Raw genomic sequence first — 18705 nt, forward strand, 5'->3', positions numbered from 1 at the left:
AGGAATTGAACCCATGACCCCAGCGCTGCAAGACTGCAGTGCTAACCACTGAGCCACCGTGCTGCAGATCTGTGTCCCGAATTGCAAAATACAATGCATAAATAATTCTACTGTATACAGACCAAGATGTGTCTATAGCAGAGTCAGAGTAATATCCGAGAGACAAAAATGAGGGGCAGGTGCAGAAACACCAAAATCAATGGTCCTCATCCTGGTCCCCTATTGTGCCATCCCACACACACACAAACACACACAAACCTGCACAAACACACACATTATGCTCACCTTACCTTCCGTTCCATCGCCGGCCTCCTGGATCTTGCAGTTCGCCGGTACAGGATGTGTATTGGGTAACCATCGCGACGAGGGAGGAACTTCCACTGCCAGTGCGCTGACATCAAAGGCAGGAGCCACTTTTTTCTGATTGGTCAGCGCGCTGCCTTTGATTAGCGGCAGACAGCGGAAGTTCCTCCATCGTCGCACACATCACATCCTGTAACGGCGAACTACAAGAACCATGAGGCCGGCGATGGAATGGAAGGTAAGGTGAGCATAATATGTGTGTGTGCGTGCTTGTTTGTGTGTGTTTTTTTGTGTGTGTTTCTGTGTGTTTGTGTGGACTGCAAGAGTGGGTTAGAGCGCGGTGGAAGTACGGAACCGGAAGTGTGTGCGGTGAGGATTTGCTCGTACGGCAAAGACTGCTCATAAACAGAATTACAAATTTACAGCGAGCTTTGCTCATATAGTGAAATACTCTCACACCAATTTACTTGTAAACCGAGGTTCCACTGTACTTTACTGATTAGGTGATTTGTGGAGTGAGACCGCCACCTGCTGGCTCTCTCTAAAAATTCCTCTCGCTTTAATTTTTGTTTTTAGCTTGTTTGCCTTATCAATTGTAATTGTTCTAAAACTTTATACATTTTTTGCCTAAAGTGTCGTGGTACAGAATTCTTTCTTTTCCTTTTTTTTTACTGTATATCAGATGACTGATTCACTAGCGCTGCACAGATGGGAGTGCTGTGTACAGCTATGATCAGCCGCCGGCCAATCAGAGGTCAGCAGCTGATCACTGGAGAAGCTGCATAGAGAGCGCGTCCCTGCACAGCACCTGGGAATCAGTCCTCTCATATAAAGTGCTGACTGCACGGCCCCTGCAGAGGCCGCGATCAGCAAGGAGGGGGCTGCGGCCGCAAGAGGCAGGACAAAGGGCACAGAGGAAACCAGGACAGGTGAGAAAGATTTGTGTTTGTTTTTTTTTTGTGTGTGTAAAGACTGGCAGACTAGGGGGCAATTCTACAGGAGAGAGCATTGCTACAAAAAGGAGCCAGAGGGTGCCAGCTCTGACTGTGAGGTTTGGCACAGGAAGTCGTCATGTTTGGTTGAGCTGCAGGTAAACGAAGTGTCTGCAGAGAATAAAGTGCTGATTCAAGAGGAACAAAAGTTAGAAAACAAAAAAAAATAATGTAGGGGTGATCTTTATGACAACACAGCACAGATTAACTTACAAAAATTGGCGTAAAATGTCGGACAACTCCTTTAATGTGGTTCGTCAGACGTCCAGGATGAGATGGATCCGGTTGTTGCCATTTTCTGTTCCGTTTTTATGTTGAAGCTGATCGGTGGAAATGAAAACTGTAGATGTGAGCAGAGCCAAGGACAGTCCCGGGGTCCAGCATTTATGATGCTTCACATCTTATGTGTTATCCACGTGTAGCCTTTATCACAAAGTATGTGTCAATCCACAATTCTCTTACTTACTATACAACTATGACTTGATACCTTTCATTTATTACTTGCAATCTTCGGGAAGGACTGACATTTTTCTCGAAATTCTGCAAATCGTCCAGTTGAAGCCCATTCTAGTTTTTCTCTTTCTAATATAAAATGACTTCTAAATGAGAACAATACAGTGGGTATGGGAAGTATTCTGACCCCTTTAAAATTTTCACTCTTTGTTTCATTGCAGACATTTGTTAAATTCAAAAAAGTTCAATTTTTTTTCTCATTAATGTACCCTCTGCACCCCACCTTGACAGAAAGAAACCAGAAATGTAGAAATTTTTGCAAATTTTTTAAACAAAGAAAAACTGAAGTATCACATAGTCATAAGTATTCAGACCCTTTGCTGAGACACTCATATTTAAGTCACATGCTGTCCATTTCCTTGTGATCCTCCTTGAGATGGTTCTACTCCTTCATTGGAGTCCAGCTGTGTTTAATTAAACTGATAGGTGTGTGCCTTTCCAAATCAAGTCCTGTCTATATAAGACCTCACAGCTCACAGTGCATGTCAGACCTAATGAGAATCATGAGGTCAAAGGAACTGCCCAAGGAGCTCAGAGACAGAATTGTGGCAAGGCACAGATCTGGCCAAGGTTACAAAAAAATTCTGGAGTACTCAAGATTCCTAAGAGCACGGTGGCCACCATAATCCTTAAAGGGAACCTGTCATCAGGAATTTGGCTTTCAACCTAAACGTTTCCCCCTCTGCAGCTCGTGGGCTGCATTCTAGGAAGGTTTTTGTACTTTTTGTGCCCCTTTTTAAACCAAAATAAACACTTTATAAACTTGTACCTTTCTGTTTGAAAATCTTGTTAATTTTCCATGGGGGCGGGCCGTGTGGCGTCCGTTGCTGTAGCTTACGCCGTCCCCCATGCTCCAAATCATGCCTCATAACGCCGCCCACTGCGCCGAGGTCCCGTGCACGCCGGGACACCTAGTGACGTGGTCGCAGGCACGAGAGTATGGGCGGCGCTGTGATTGCATCGCAAGTGCCCGCCCATACTCTCGTGCCCGCCCTTTCCCCCACTGCCTCCAGCGTTCTGCGCCGGCCCGACGTCACCTCCTTCCCATCTTACCCTGCAACAGGAAATAGATGGTAGGAGCGGAGCACAGGAGAAGCAGAGGATCTGAGCGACGTACAGAGGGGAGAGCGCGCACACGAGAGTATGGGCGCGCACTTGCGATGCAATCACAGCGCCGCCCATACTCTCGTGCCTGCGACCACGTCACTAGGTGTCCCGGCGTGCACGGGACCTCGGCGCAGTGGGCGGCGTTATGAGGCATGATTTGGAGCATGGGGGACGGCGTAAGCTACAGCAACGGACGCCACACGGCCCGCCCCCATGGAAAATTAACAAGATTTTCAAACAGAAAGGTACAAGTTTATAAAGTGTTTATTTTGGTTTAAAAAGGGGCACAAAAAGTACAAAAACCTTCCTAGAATGCAGCCCACGAGCTGCAGAGGGGGAAACGTTTAGGTTGAAAGCCAAATTCCTGATGACAGGTTCCCTTTAACTGGAAGAAGTTTGGGACCACCAGAACTCTTCCTAGACCTGGCCATCCAGCCAAACTAAGCATTCGTGGGAGAAGCGGCTTGGTGAGAGAGGTAAAGAAGAACCCCAAGATCACTGTGGCTGAGCTCCAGAGATGCAGTAGGGAGATAGTTGACTTTGTGCAATTTTATCCTATCACTGCAGCCTCCACCAGTCGGGCCTTTATGGCAGAGTGGCCAGACAGAAGCCTCTCCTCAGTGCAAGACATATGAAAGCTCACATAGTTTGCAAAAAAACTCATGAAGGACTCCTAGACTATGAGAAATAAGATTCTCTGGTCTGATGAGACAAAGATATAACTTTTTGGTTTGGTGATCATTCTAAGCAATATGTGTGGAGAAAACCAGGCACTGCTCATCACCTGCCCAATACAATCCCAACAGTGACACATAGTGGTGGCAGCATCATGCTACGGGGGTGTTTTTCGGCTGCAGGGACAGGACGACTGGTTGCAATTGAAGGAAAGATGAATGTGGCCAAATACAGAGATATCCTGAAGAAAACCTCTTCCAGAGTGCTCTGGACCTCAGACTTGACCAAAGGTTCACCTTCCAACAAAACAATGACCCTAAGCACACGGCTAAACTAACAAAGGAGTGGCTTCAGAACAACTCTGTGACCATTCTTGACCGGCCCAGCCAGAGCCCTGACCTAAACCCAATTGAGCATCTCTGGAGAGACCTGAAAACGGCGTCCACCAACGTTCACCATCCAACCTGACGGAACTGGAGAAGATCTGCAAGGAAGAATGACAGAGCATCCCTAATCCAGGAACCCAAGAAGACTCATGGCTGCACTAGCTCAAAAGGGAGGGTGCTTCTACTCAATACTGAACAAAGGGTCTGAATACTTATGACTATGTGATATTTCAGTTTTTCTTGTTTAAAAAATATGCAAAAATTTCTACATTTCTGGATTTTTCTGTCAAGATGGGAGATGGGGGCAGAGTGTACATTAATGAGAAAAAAAATAAACCTTATTGAATTTACCAAATGTCTGCAATATAATAAAGAGTGAAAACTTTAAAGGGGTCTGAATACTTTCCGTACCCACTGTAGATTTCACCCTGTTGTTATAATGATGACTTACAGTGAGGAAAAAAGTATTTGATACACTGTTGATTATGCAAGTTTTCCCACCTACAAAGAATGGCGAGGTCTGTCATTTTTATCGTAGGTACAAGTACATCTCAATAAATTAGAATATCATCAAAAAGTTAATTTATTTCAGTAATTCAATACAAAAAAAGGAAAACACTTACCATATTTTTCGAACTAGAAGACGCATCGGACCATAAGACGCACCCTGGTTTTAGAGGAGGAAAATAAGAAAATAAAATTTTAAGCAAAAAATGTGGTCATGACACACTGTTATGGGGCGAGGATCTGCTGCTGACACTGTTATGGGGGTAATGTCCCCAAATTTTCTACTAAGGTACCCCATCCTGGTATTGATCTTCTTGACTTGTATATACAGTATATGTCCCTCATCCTGGTATAGCCCACATCCTGCTATATACCATCATCCTGGCATATGGCCCCATCCTGCTATATACCTAAATCGTGCTCATATACCCCCATCGTGCTCATATACCCCCATCGTGCTCATATACCCCCATCCTGCTATATGGCCGCATCCTGCTATATGGCCGCGTCCTGTGGCACATAAAAAAAAATGACCGTTCACCTTGCCTCACTCCCTGCAGCATGGCTCCTCCTCCGTCTGTGTCAGCAGCAGCACTGCTGAGTTGAGCCGGCCACGATCCCTGCAGCATCGCGATGTCCTCCTGTCTGTGCCGGCGGCGGCTGCTGCGTGTGGACACGTGCACACAGCGATGAGGTCATCGCTGTGCGCACCGCTAGTCTCCACACAGCTGGCACAGATAGGAGGACATTGCGGTGCTGCAGGGATCGTTGTTGGTGAGTACATTGATTCACTGCACCTCGCACTGATGATGATGCGCGGGGGGCAGTGAATACAGCCGCACATGATCACTCCAGGCTGTAGTTGCCAGGGGTGATTACGCGGGCCGGCTGTTTATCCCTCGCCCATCATCCCGTCCACCTGTCGGCGCTGGCTTCAGCGCTGAGAGATGATTTGCGTGCATATTAAATGAGCGGGTCCACGTGGTCACGGCAGGCGCTGCTACAGCCTGCTCGTGCCGCCGATGACCCGCTCCACCGCAGCACCCTCATTCCCCGCAGCCCTACATTCAGACTATAAGATGCACCCCCCACTTTCCCCCAACAATTGGGGGGAAAAAAGTGCGTCTTATAGTCCGAAAAATACGGTATATTCTAAAGAGTCGTTACACACAGAGGGATCTATTCCTGTAAATTATATAGTCATTACACACAGAGGGATCTATTCCTATATGTTATATAGAGTCATTACACACAGAGGGATCTATTCCTATATATTATATAGAGTCATTACACACAGAGGGATCTATTCCTATATGTTATATAGAGTCATTACACACAGAGGGATCTATTCCTATATGTTATATAGAGTCATTACACACAGAGGGATCTATTCCTATATATTATATAGTCATTACACACAGAGGGATCTATTTCACGTGTTTATTTCTGTTAATGTTGATGATTATAAGTATAGACACAAGGCACTCCCAAAATTCTTGATGCTGTTATTTTATTTAACAGTGGATGTGCATAAATAAATAACGTTTTCGGTCATAAAAAGACCTTCTTCAGTTGCACATGGGGAGACTGGATGGTGCTCGTGACACAGCGCGGTATCCATGCAGCCTTGTGCCATAGTGCCTTGTGTCTATACTTAAGGGTACTTTACACACTGCGACATCGCTAGCGATCTCATTAGCGATGTGAAATTCTAGATCGCAAGTGTGATCTTTCGGGATCGCACATGCGTTAAATGACCTATGTGCGATCTCGAAAGATCGCACTTGCGATCTAGAATTTCACATCGCTAAAGAGATCGCTAGCGATGTCGCAATGTGTAACGTACCCTTTAGTTTCTTCGCTTTGGAACTTACTAAGTGCACCCCTTTCTATCTACATATTATTCACCATTTCAAGGAAGTGCCATTTGTTATATTCAATGTTGATGATTATGGCTTACAGCCAATGAAAACCCAAAAGTCATTATTTCAGAAATTTAGAATATTATATAAGACCAACTGAAAAAATGATGTTACACTCAGAAATGTTGGCGTCTACTGAAAAGTCTGTACCGTAAATGCCTCAATACTCAATAAATGTGGAACTGCCATTTGACTATTTATATTGATGTCCATGATTTCCATAAAGCCAAGAATATATTAGAGAATTGAAACTCTAAAGGCCCCTTTACACGATATCATCGGGGTCACAGATTCCGTGACGCACATCCGGCATCGTTAGCGACGTCCTTGCGTGTGACACCAACGAACGGCCGTTAACGATGGAAAATACTCACCTTATCGTTGATCGTTGACACATCGTTCATTTTCAAAAAATCGTTGATTGTTGAGGACGCAGGTTGTTCGTCGTTCCCGAGGCAGCACACATCGCTACGTGTGACACCCCGGGAACGACGAACTACAGCTTAGCTGCGGCCTCCGGCAATGAGGAAGGAAGGAGGTGGGCGGGATGTTACAGCCGCTCATCCCCGCCCCTCTGCTTCTATTGGGCGGCCGCTTAGTGACGCTGCTGTGACACCGCACGAACCAACCCCTTAGAAAGAAGGCTTTTCGCCGGCCACAGCGACGTCACAGGGAAGGTAAGTCTGTGTGACGGGTCCTAGCGATGTTGTGCGCCACGGGCAGCGATTTGCCCGTGACGTACAAACGACGAGGGCGGGTGCTTTCACCAGCGACATCGCTAGCGATATCGCTGCATGTAAAGCCCCCTTTAGTCTAAAGATGAGATTGAAATCCCTCTGTACAGACAGCAGAGGCACTGCAGAGAATTCACACCGCATTTCAAAGATTTTCAGTAAAAAAAAAAAAATGATGATCAGAAGGTAAAGTCCTTATTAAACATGCAATATTTATATATTTTTTCCTAAATAGGAACTCTGGAAACGGACACGGTGTGTGAGAAATGTCCACTGGGTAATTTCAGCAACAGAGAAAACTCCACTCAATGTTCTCCATGGAAGGAGTAAGTTGTTTTTTTCAATTTTGTTACTGAGTAATATGAGGGGTTGCTGATAAGTCGTTGACTTTACCCAGAAAGAAACGAGATAGGATGATGAAACTTTACATTTATTCCACATACTCTCCACTGATGACAACACAATTCTTACATCGGTATTTCAAGTTCTGTAAGCCTAGCAAAAAGGATTCCGGTTGTGCCTCAAACCAGGCATCCGTAGCAGCCATGGCATCAGAAATGGTGTGAAATTTGGTCCCTTGAGGTGTTTCTTCAGGTTTGGAAACAGATGATAGTCGGAGGGAGCTAGATCTTGTGAATAAGATGGGTGGTCAACCAGCTGGAAGCCCAGTTTTGCCGTGGTCGCTTGTGCAATGTGAGCGGAGGTGTTGTCTTGCAGGAACAAGATTCCTTTGGACAGCTTGCCGCACCTTTTGGCCTTCAGAGCTGCCTTCAATTGGTCCAAAAGTTCAATGTAATACCTTGCACTGATGTTGGAACCCTTTTGAAGGTAGTCCACTAGCAGCACACCCTTCGTATCCCAGAACACAGACGCCATGACCTTAGTGGCTGATTTTTGCACCCTGAACTTCTTTGGATGAGGAGAACCACTGTGCCTCCACTCTTTTGACTGCTCCTTGTTTTCAGGGTCATACAAATAAATCCAGGTCTCATCCATAGTGACCAGTTGATCCAGTAAGTCCTTATCAGTCCGAAACACTGACAAGTGGACCGGGAAGTTTTCACTCACTGCTTCTCTGATCTGTTGTCAAAAATTTGGGGATCCACTTTGCAGATACTGTAGCTTCCTCATGCCCAAATGTTCATGGATAATGACACAAACACGTTCACGGGAAATCCCCATGATGTCTGCTATTGCTTTAGCTGAAATTCGTGGATTCTCCAGTATGAGGCTGTGCACAGCATCGACGATCTCCAGAACAACCACCACTCTGTCGTCCAGGACGTTCCTCATCATTGGGGATGAAGTGGCCAGTTTTAAATTTGGCAACCCAGTTCTTATCTGTGGAATATGAAGGGCACTGATCCCACAATGCCTGCGACATATCACCATGAATATTCTTCATGGACTTTCTTAGTATAAACAAGAATTTTATCCCTCCTCTGCTCTCAGTTGCAGTGAATATCGCATTAGACTCCACCACTTTGTTTTCCCGCGTGCGTAGAACACTGTTGCCAGAAGCAACAAACACAACATTTTGAAAACCTATATTAGACACATAAGGCTTTCATGTGATGTAAGATTCGTTACCATAGAAACAAAAGATCACAAAGCCAAAGACTTATCAGCAGCCTCTCGTATATTGGGACACAAGGTAAAGGCCCCGTCACACTAAGCAACATCGCTAGCAACATCGCTGCTAACGAACAACTTTTGTGACGTTGCTAGCGATGTTGCTGTGTGTGACATCCAGCAACAACCTGGCCCCTGCTGTGAGGTCGTTGGTTGTTGCTGAATGTCCTGGACCATTTTTTAGTTGTTGCTGTCCTGCTGTGAAGCACAGATCGCTGTGTGTGACAGCGAGACAGCAACAACTAAATGTGCAGGCAGAAGGAGCCGGCTTCTGCGGAGGCTGGTAACCAATGTAAACATCGGGTAACCAAGAAGCCCTGTCCTTGGTTACCCGATATTTACCTTTGTTACCAGCCTCCGCCGCTCTCACTGTCAGTGCCGGCTCCTGCTCTGTGCACATGTAGCTGCAGGACACATCGGGTTAATTAACCCGATGTGTGCTGTAACTAGGAGAGCAGGGAGCCAGCGCTAAGGGTATGTGCGCACGTTGCTTTTTACCTGCTTTTTTGCTGCTTTTTCTTCTGCGCTGTTTAATGCCAAAATGGATGTGTTCTTCTATTCAAGCAAAGTCTATGGGAATTTGGGTTTCTTGTTCACACTATGTTGTTCAAAATGCTGCCTTTTTGTGGCAGAACTTTGGTCAAAAACTCAGCTTTGCAGTGCAAAACCCAAATGGCAAAAACAATTGACATGTTGCTTCTTTGAAAAGCTGAGTTTTTGACCAAAGTTCTCCCTCAAAAAGGCAGCATTTTGAACAACATAGTGTGAACAAGAAACCCAAATTCCCATAGACTTTGCTTGAATAGAAGAACACATCCATTTTGGCATTAAACAGCGCAGAAGAAAAAGCAGCAAAAAAGCAGGTAAAAAGCAGGTAAAAAGCAACGTGCGCACATACCCTAAGCATTGTGCGCTGCTCCCTGCTCTGTGCACATGTAGCTGCAGCACACATCGGGTTAATTAACCCGATGTGTGCTGTAACTAGGAGAGCAAGGAGCCAGCGCTAAGCATTGTGCGCTGCTCCCTGCTCTGTGCACATTTAGCTGCAGCACACATCGGGTAATTAACCCCATGTGTGCTGTAACTAGGAGAGCAAGGAGCCAGCGCTCAGTGTGCGCTGCTCCCTGCTCTCTGCACGTGTAGCTCCGTGCGGTGGTAACCAAGGTAAATATCGGGTTGGTTACCCGATATTTACCTTAGTTACCAAGCGCAGCATCTTCCACGCGGCGCTGGGGGCTGGTCACTGGTTGCTGGTGAGCTCACCAGCAACTCGTGTAGCGACGCTCCAGCGATCCCTGCCAGGTCAGGTTGCTGGTGGGATCGCTGGAGCGCCGCAGTGTGACATCTCACCAGCAACCTCCTAGCAACTTACCAGCGATCCCTATCGTTGTTGGGATCGCTGGTAAGTTGCTTAGTGTGACTGAACCTTAACTTGTGGTCAGGCGACTATAAGATTGTAAGATCCAACAGGTGATCCGCACTCCACCCTCAAACTCTGGTGCATGTGATAAGCAGTCCAAGAAAGTAGAAGAACCCGGCACTCTAATATAATCAATCCATTTTCTTGCTTTATTCACCTCTTGACCGTTTCAGCTTCATCAATCGTTCAAGAGATGAGTATAAGATTGTAAGTCACAATTCCGGTTATCTCTGCAGAGATCCACCAGCGTTGTATCTCTGCTGAGTCCGCAGAAAGGTGATAATTCCCCACTTGCACGGTCCATTGTCAGCCAAATAATGAGCTCTGATCAACTATATTCAGGTCGTTTGGTTTTTCAATTACCAGCCTATTTAAATAGGTCGACAAGCAATAAAGGGGGCAGAGTAATTGCTATTATGGTTACTTTGTCCCCATATACAGTGTATGTTATCGGCAGCAGATTCCTTGGTTACTCCGGCCAATGGCTAATGATTAATGATGACTTTTATGCATTCTCATAGGTTATCCATGACTTTAACGTTGATGGCGTATCATTAGGCAACACCCAGCAGCCCCATTGATCAGCTATTCTCTGTGTCGACGGTGGCCAGAACAGCTCCGATATGACGCTGCACATGTCAGTCTACTGTATAGTGGCCAGAGATGGATATTGCTTATCTGCCTCCTTTTCAATAGGGGTCAGATGGGTAGTACTTGACCGACCGGAGCCGTGCTCTGCAGCTCTGTAACTGAGCGGTTCCAGTCGACACAGAGAGCAGCTGATCTGCAGGTTTGCTAGTGTCGCACCCCCGTCAATTAGACATTGATGACTAATTTGAAGGATAAACAATCAATGTTAACCCCTTTTACAACCTTCGACGTATATATACATCCAAGGTCGTGTCCCCTCGGTAACTGCAGGCTCCGGCAGTGAGCCCTCGGTAATCTCCGCACATGTCTGCTGATCCAGTCAGCAGACATGTGCAGCTAACAGGCACGGGGGGATCAGAGATCCATCCGCACCTGCTTACCACTTAGTCAAAATCTTATAGCGTGATCTAAATGGCCGCTGTGGGGATTGCGCCGTTGTGACGCTTTCATGGGGCGCCATGGTAGTGCGGGATCAGCTGACAAAGCCTGACGCTACAGTGAGAGATTTCCTGTGAGCGCTGACAGAGCGCTAGCACTAAAATGAGCGCTGCATTTTTGCTGATCAGGACAAGTGATCGGACTCGAGTCATAAAGTGTCCTAGGGGACAATTAATAAATTTAAAAAAAATTGAAATTTTTTTTTGTTTTTTTATAAAAAAAAAAAAAACCTAAAATTTCAAATCACTCCAATACATATGCTTGGTATCACCACTTTCACAAATGCCTGAGCTATCACAATATAAAATCAGTTTATCTGATTGGTACACAGTGTAGCGATAAAAAAAAAAATTAAAAATATTTTGGGTCGCTGCAACATTGCATTAACATGCAATACCAGCAGGGCCGTATTTGCCATTAGGCACTTGAGGGCACGTGCCTAGGGCGGCGCCTTCCAGGGGGGCGACGCCCAAACCAAAATTTAAAAAAAAAATAAATTTTTTTTTTTTTAAATCTTCCTCCCTCCTCCAAACTCTTTATTAAATCCGGCGCCTTTTTGGAGGAGGGAGGGGGCGCACAGTCATTTATAGTCGCGTCTATAACACGCGAATATAAATGAAACTGTGAGCGTGCCGGCACTTACTTCCGGGGTCAGAGGAGCTGTAATCAGCTCCCCGCCCCGACGTGCTGCCGTGCGCTCACTGTGCAGAGGTCACAGGAGCGTGAGGCAGCGCCGCGCAGAGGAGGACGGGACATGGAGCCGCCGCCGAGGAAGATGTGAGATCCTGCCGCCGCCGCCACCACCACCGCGGAGAACGGGAGGTGCAGCCGCCGGAGATGCCGCCTGGAGCAGGTAAGCGCTTTACAGCCGAAGACAGCGCCGAACAAGCAACCCGGGGGGGGTCGCAACATGGAGGATGGGGGGATGGAACATGATATGGGGGCGCAACATGGAGGATGGGGGGATGGAACATGATATGGGGGCGCAACATGGAGGATGGGGGGATGGAACATGATATGGGGGCGCAACATGGAGGATGGGGGGATGGAACATGATATGGGGGCGCAACATGGAGGATGGGGGGATGGAACATGATATGGGGGCGCAACATGGAGGATGGGGGGATGCAGCATGATGTGGGGGTGCAACATGGAGGATGGGGGGGATGCAGCATGATGTGGGGGCGCAACATGGAGGATGGGGGGGATGCAGCATGATGTGGGGGTGCAACATGGAGGATGGGGGGGATGCAGCATGATGTGGGGGTGCAACATGGAGGATGGGGGGATGCAGCATGATGTGGGGGTGCAACATGGAGGATGGGGGGGATGCAGCATGATGTGGGGGTGCAACATGGAGGATGGGGGGGATGCAGCATGATGTGGGGGTGCAACATGGAGGATGGGGGGATGCAGCATGATGTGGGGGCGCAACATGGAGGCTGGGGGGGATGCCGCATGATGTGGGGGCGCAACATGGAGGATGGGGGATGGAACATGATATGGGGGCGCAACATGGAGGATGGGGGGATGGAACATGATATGGGGGCGCAACATGGAGGATGGGGGGATGGAACATGATATGGGGGCGCAACATGGAGGATGGGGGGATGGAACATGATATGGGGGCGCAACATGGAGGATGGGGGGGATGCAGCATGATGTGGGGGTGCAACATGGAGGATGGGGGGATGCAGCATGATGTGGGGGCGCAACATGGAGGATGGGGGGGATGCAGCATGATGTGGGGGTGCAACATGGAGGATGGGGGGGATGCAGCATGATGTGGGGGTGCAACATGGAGGATGGGGGGATGCAGCATGATGTGGGGGTGCAACATGGAGGATGGGGGGGATGCAGCATGATGTGGGGGTGCAACATGGAGGATGGGGGGGATGCAGCATGATGTGGGGGTGCAACATGGAGGATGGGGGGATGCAGCATGATGTTGGGGCGCAACATGGAGGCTGGGGGGGGATGCCGCATGATGTGGGGGCGCAACATGGAGGATGGGGGATGGAACATGATATGGGGGCGCAACATGGAGGATGGGGGGATGGAACATGATATGGGGGCGCAACATGGAGGATGGGGGGATGGAACTTGATATGGGGGCGCAACATGGAGGATGGGGGGATGGAACTTGATATGGGGGCGCAACATGGAGGATGAGGGGATGGAACATGATATGGGGGCGCAACATGGAGGATGGGGGGGGATGAAGCATGATGTGGGGGCGCAACATGGAGGATGGGGGGGATGAAGCATGATGTGGGGGCGCAGCATGGGGGATGGAGCAGAATGGGAAAATGGGGGGGGGGGGAGGGAAAATGAGGGAGGGTGGTGGACAGTATAGCAAATGGGAGTTACAGTATGGAGAATGAGAGGCATGGTATGGAGAATGGGGTAGCACGGGGGGGGGCATGGTATGGAGAATGGGGTAGCATGGGGGGAGGCATGGTATGGAGAATGGGGTAGTATGGGGGGGGCATGGTATGGAGAATGGGGTAGCATGGGGGGAGGCATGGTATGGAGAATGGGGTAGCATGGGGGGAGGCATGGTATGGAGAATGGGGTAGCATGGGGGGAGGCATGGTATGGAGAATGGGGTAGCATGGGGGGAGGCATGGTATGGAGAATGGGGTAGCATGGGGGGAGGCATGGTATGGAGAATGGGGTAGCACGGGGGGTACTCTGTATGGAAGGGGAACCATGGTGGGCTTGGTATGGAGGGGGCTTGATATGGAGAAGGGGCAGCATGGGGAGCGCTCAGTTAGGAGCCTGGAAGGGCTGGGTATACAGAATGCGAAGCATAAGGCTCATTATAGAGGGGGGACATCATGAGGGGGGCAGTGAAGTGGGGGCTGCATGGAGAGGTGGGGACAGTGGAGGTCATAGTTCATAAGTGAGGAAGGTCTGGAGGGTATAATTCAGTGGGGAGGACAGTGCGGGTTTTCATGTGAGGGGGCAGTGTAGTGGGAATGTTATAGGAGAGAATGTGGAGGCTGTATACTATAAGTGACGCGGTGTGGGGTCATTCTTTGTGCTGTGAGCTCAGTGATGGGCAATTATTTATTCTTGGGCACAGCCTTGGGCTTACTTAGGGTGGTTACTCTTTAGTGAGAATTATGAGTCTGTCACCAGATTTTTGCCACCTAATTTGAGAGCAGCATAATGTAGGGGCAGAGATCCTGATTCCAGTGTTGTCACTTACTGGGCTGCTTAGTGTAGTTTTGATAACATCACTGTTTAATCAGCAGTAGTTATCATTACAGGACTACTTGGTGTGCTGCAGGTAGTCCAGCATATTCATGAGCTCTGAATAACTGCGAGATCTGCAGCAGAGAAAATGACAGCAAACAGCTCAGTAAGTGACACATTGCTGGAATCAGGGGCTCTGTCTCTACATTATTCTGCTCTCAGATGGGGGAGCAAAACCTGGTGACAGATTCCCTATACGGGCACCATTGCAGTATGTGCTGCAGCAGACCAAATAAGAGGGGAGTCTTGGGAGACGCAGGACAATGTGTTGCTAAGAGCGATGATATTTTACTTTTACTCCCAAAATGCCAATTAATCTGCAGACACATTTATACAGGGGACGTCGCTCTGGCATGTACAGTTTTAACTTAATATTTTATTATATATATGCAAACTGTCCCCCCTGGTGCGGCCGATGTCTTGGTGCAGATGTGCACCGTCCTATTTGCATATTAAAGACAGTCCCTCGTCCTTAGGTGAGAGTCAGTGCTGTCTAAAATCACTTAGCATTTCTGCACGTGTCCTGACACTGGAGGAGCAGAGTAGCACTCCAAGTGTCAGTGTGGGTGCGCCTGCAGTGTGACTGCAGTGTCCGCGTGGGTGCGCCTGCAGTGTGACTGCAGTGTCCGCGTGGGTGCGCCTGCAGTGTGACTGCAGTGTCCGCGTGGGTGCGCCTGCAGTGTGACTGCAGTGTCCGCGTGGGTGCGCCTGCAGTGTGACTGCAGTGTCCGCGTGGGTGCGCCTGCAGTGTGACTGCAGTGTCCGCATGCAATGTGACTGCAGTGTCCGCGTGGGTCCGCATGCAATGTGACTGCAGTGTCCGCATGCAATGTGACTGCAGTGTCCGCGTGGGTGCGCGTGCAATGTGACTGCAGTGTCCGTGTGCAATGTGACTGCAGTGTCCGCATGGGTGCGCGTGGGTGTGCATGCAATGTGACTGCAGTGTCCGTGTGGGTGTGCATGCAATGTGACTGCAGTGTCCGCATGCAATGTGACTGCAGTGTCCGCATGCAATGTGACTGCAGTGTCCGCATGCAATGTGACTGCAGTGTCCGCATGCAATGTGACTGCAGTGTCCGCATGCAATGTGACTGCAGTGTCCGCATGCAATGTGACTGCAGTGTCCGCGTGGGTGCGCGTGCAATGTGACTGCAGTGTCCGCATGCAATGTGACTGCAGTGTCCGCGTGGGTGCGCCTGCAATGTGACTGCAGTGTCCGCGTGGGTGCGCCTGCAATGTGACTGCAGTGTCCGCGTGGGTGCGCCTGCAATGTGACTGCAGTGTCCGCGTGGGTGCGCCTGCAATGTGACTGCAGTGTCCGCGTGGGTGCGCTTGCAATGTGACTGCAGTGTCCGCGTGGGTGCGCCTGCAGTGTGACTGCAGTGTCCGCGTGGGTGCGCCTGCAATGTGATGCAGGTACGGTCTGACACCTGGTTGCTGCCTGTATTTGACTGCCGATTCAATGAGGAAGGTTGTTGAAGTGAGCAGAGAGCACATCACAGCGCCGTGTCCCCCTCCTCACTGTGCTCCTCCTGTGTTGTGTGCACACCCGCACTGACGCTTGGAGTGTGCCGCTGTGCTCCTCCTGTGTTGTGTGCACACCCGCACTGACGCTTGGAGTGTGCCGCTGTGCTCCTCCTGTGTTGTGTGCACACCCGCACTGACGCTTGGAGTGTGCCGCTGTGCTCCTCCTGTGTTGGATGCACACCCGCACTGACGCTTGGAGTGTGCCGCTGTGCTCCTCCTGTGTTGGATGCACACCCGCACTGACGCTTGGAGTGTGCCGCTGTGCTCCTCCTGTGTTGGATGCACACCCGCACTGACGCTTGGAGTGTGCCGCTGTGCTCCTCCTGTGTTGGATGCACACCCGCACTGACGCTTGGAGTGTGCCGCTGTGCTCCTCCTGTGTTGGATGCACACCCGCACTGACGCTTGGAGTGTGCCGCTGTGCTCCTCCTGTGTTGGATGCACACATGCACTGACGCTTGGCGTGTGCCGCTGTGCTCCTCCTGTGTTGTGTGCACACCTGCACTGACGCTTGGAGTGTGCCGCAGTGTTGGGTGCGGTGCAGACAGGAGATCTGGTGTTACGGTGCTCACTCTCACCAATGGATCACTATTAATCAAGACACAGGCCTGGCTAGTATTTTCCTATATTCGGTGGTATCGGTGCACCAGGCTTAGGCCGCGCAGAAATGTCCTCATTTTCATATCAAATGTGGCTTTTTCAGTGAACATTAAAGGGAACCTGTTACACCCTTTTTAAATTCTAAACTGCCCCCAATGTCTTGTTAGTGACGCAACGTAAGTGATGCACATTTTCTGACTAACAAGACAATGGAGCAGTTTAATATTAAAGGTTGTGACCAGTTCCTTTTAAGCTGAACTATATGGGTGAGTTTATTTCTCCACAGATCATGTCCCCCATATAAATATTTCCGCAGTCTAGGTGTCATTTTGGGGTGACAGATTCCCTTTAAGTCAGCTTAAAAATCATCTCACCTGACGAATGAAAGTTTTTTGCTCGTGCATCGGGTGATGGACACTGTTTAGATAAATCAGTTTCCCATCTTTGGCTGCAGTGTGAATGCTGCTTTAAAGGGGTTTTCTCACATTGGGAACTTACCCCCTATCCTTGGGATGGGGAATAACTTTCCAATCGCTGGGGGTCCGACTACCGTGGCCCCGAGTGTTTCCCAGAACCAGAACATGCAGACAGAATGGATTCCGGGAGTAAAATTTCATAGTCCTGTCTCCTGAGCTGTGCACTTAAGAGGTCTTTTGAGCAATTGGTGGGGGTCTCAAGTCCCACCCCATGATGCCCCTTCTCCCTACTGAGCCCACCTCTGCCCTACTAATCTCCTCAGAACTAATGGACCTAAACCTATAAGATCTCGTCCAAAAGTTAAGTCTACTGCCTGGGACTAATCAGTATTGTGGTTCTTATATGGTCCACAGTCTAATGATGGCTGGTAACAACTACCAGCATCTCCTTACCATTGTTAAGGACATACTGAGAGTTGTACGTTAATGCAATACATAGATGTATATGGGTCTAACCTGACACTGCACTTGATTGCTGTGTGAAGTTGGCAATGTATTAATGTACTGATGGTGGTTTTGGCGATGTATTGTCTTCAGGGTGGGTTTGGTGATGTATTATTGTATTTAGGGTGGTTTTGGTGATATTACTGTATTGACAGTAGTTCTGTTGATGTATTACTGTACTAACTGTGGTTTTGGTTACGTATTCTTGTATGTAGTGTGGTTTTAGTTATGTATTACTGTACTGATGGTGGTTCTGGTGATAGTCATGTGGCTGTTGTAATCTTTACCTTATCAGTCTTGATCCTAAAACATAGGGTCAGCGTGCTGGACTAAAATACAGCTATCTGCATGTCTGTCAGCCGAATAAGTAATAGACTAAAGCCCCCATACACTATAGTCTAATTTTTAGGCCGGCAGCTATCTTGCTCGGCTCTCCCATATACAGGAGCACTCATTCTGCCAAGTGTTTCTGTGTTCTTTATTAGAGCCGCTGCTGGACATCTCCGACAGCAGCTTATCATTTAGAGGATAATAGGATCTACACTCCGTAATTGGACATGCTGGATCCTTATTCCCCTGACAATCAGAAGTTAGAGCCCCCATTCACATTGGGCTATCTGCAGAACCTGTCGATATTGGCGGGTTTAGACAACTTTAGGTTAATGTGTATGGAGGTCTTAACTACTATATGAAGGCTCTGGGCTCTATCAGGGAATGTGCACACGTGTTGTAGATGTCTGTGAACCCCCGGAATTATTCAGACAGAAAACACTTAAGGACAGTCATAATTTTATCCTGAAGCAAATATTTATTTTTTTTTTTGCTGTGGCTTCTTGGTTGTTTTTTCCAACATCTTTTAGCTACGGGATTTTACTTATTTTTTAAATGAACTAGTAAGCGGCATCCAAGCAGCAGCCGCCATATAATGGCCGGTCACAACTAGTAAGCGGCATCCAAGCAGCAGCCGCCATATAATGGCCGGTCACAACTAGTAAGCGGCATCCAAGCAGCAGCCGCCATATAATGGCCGGTCACAACTAGTAAGCGGCATCCAAGCAGAAGCCGCCATATAATGGCCGGTCACAACTAGTAAGCGGCATCCAAGCAGAAGCCGCCA

The 18705-nt window shown here is 48.5% G+C and overlaps 1 protein-coding gene across 1 annotated transcript in view; it reads left to right on the forward strand.

Annotated features, from left to right (window-relative positions):
- LOC142255891 (uncharacterized) overlaps positions 1 to 18705 on the forward strand; it is a 117166-nt gene that overhangs the window by 39405 nt on the left and 59056 nt on the right. Inside the window, exon 6 of the mRNA XM_075327337.1 lies at positions 7375 to 7465. Coding sequence (XP_075183452.1) covers positions 7375 to 7465 — 91 coding nt within the window. The remainder of the gene's footprint in view (positions 1 to 7374; positions 7466 to 18705) is intronic.

This window comes from Anomaloglossus baeobatrachus, chromosome 11 (assembly GCF_048569485.1).
Source record: "Anomaloglossus baeobatrachus isolate aAnoBae1 chromosome 11, aAnoBae1.hap1, whole genome shotgun sequence".
In the NCBI taxonomy this organism is placed as follows: Eukaryota; Metazoa; Chordata; class Amphibia; order Anura; family Aromobatidae; genus Anomaloglossus; species Anomaloglossus baeobatrachus.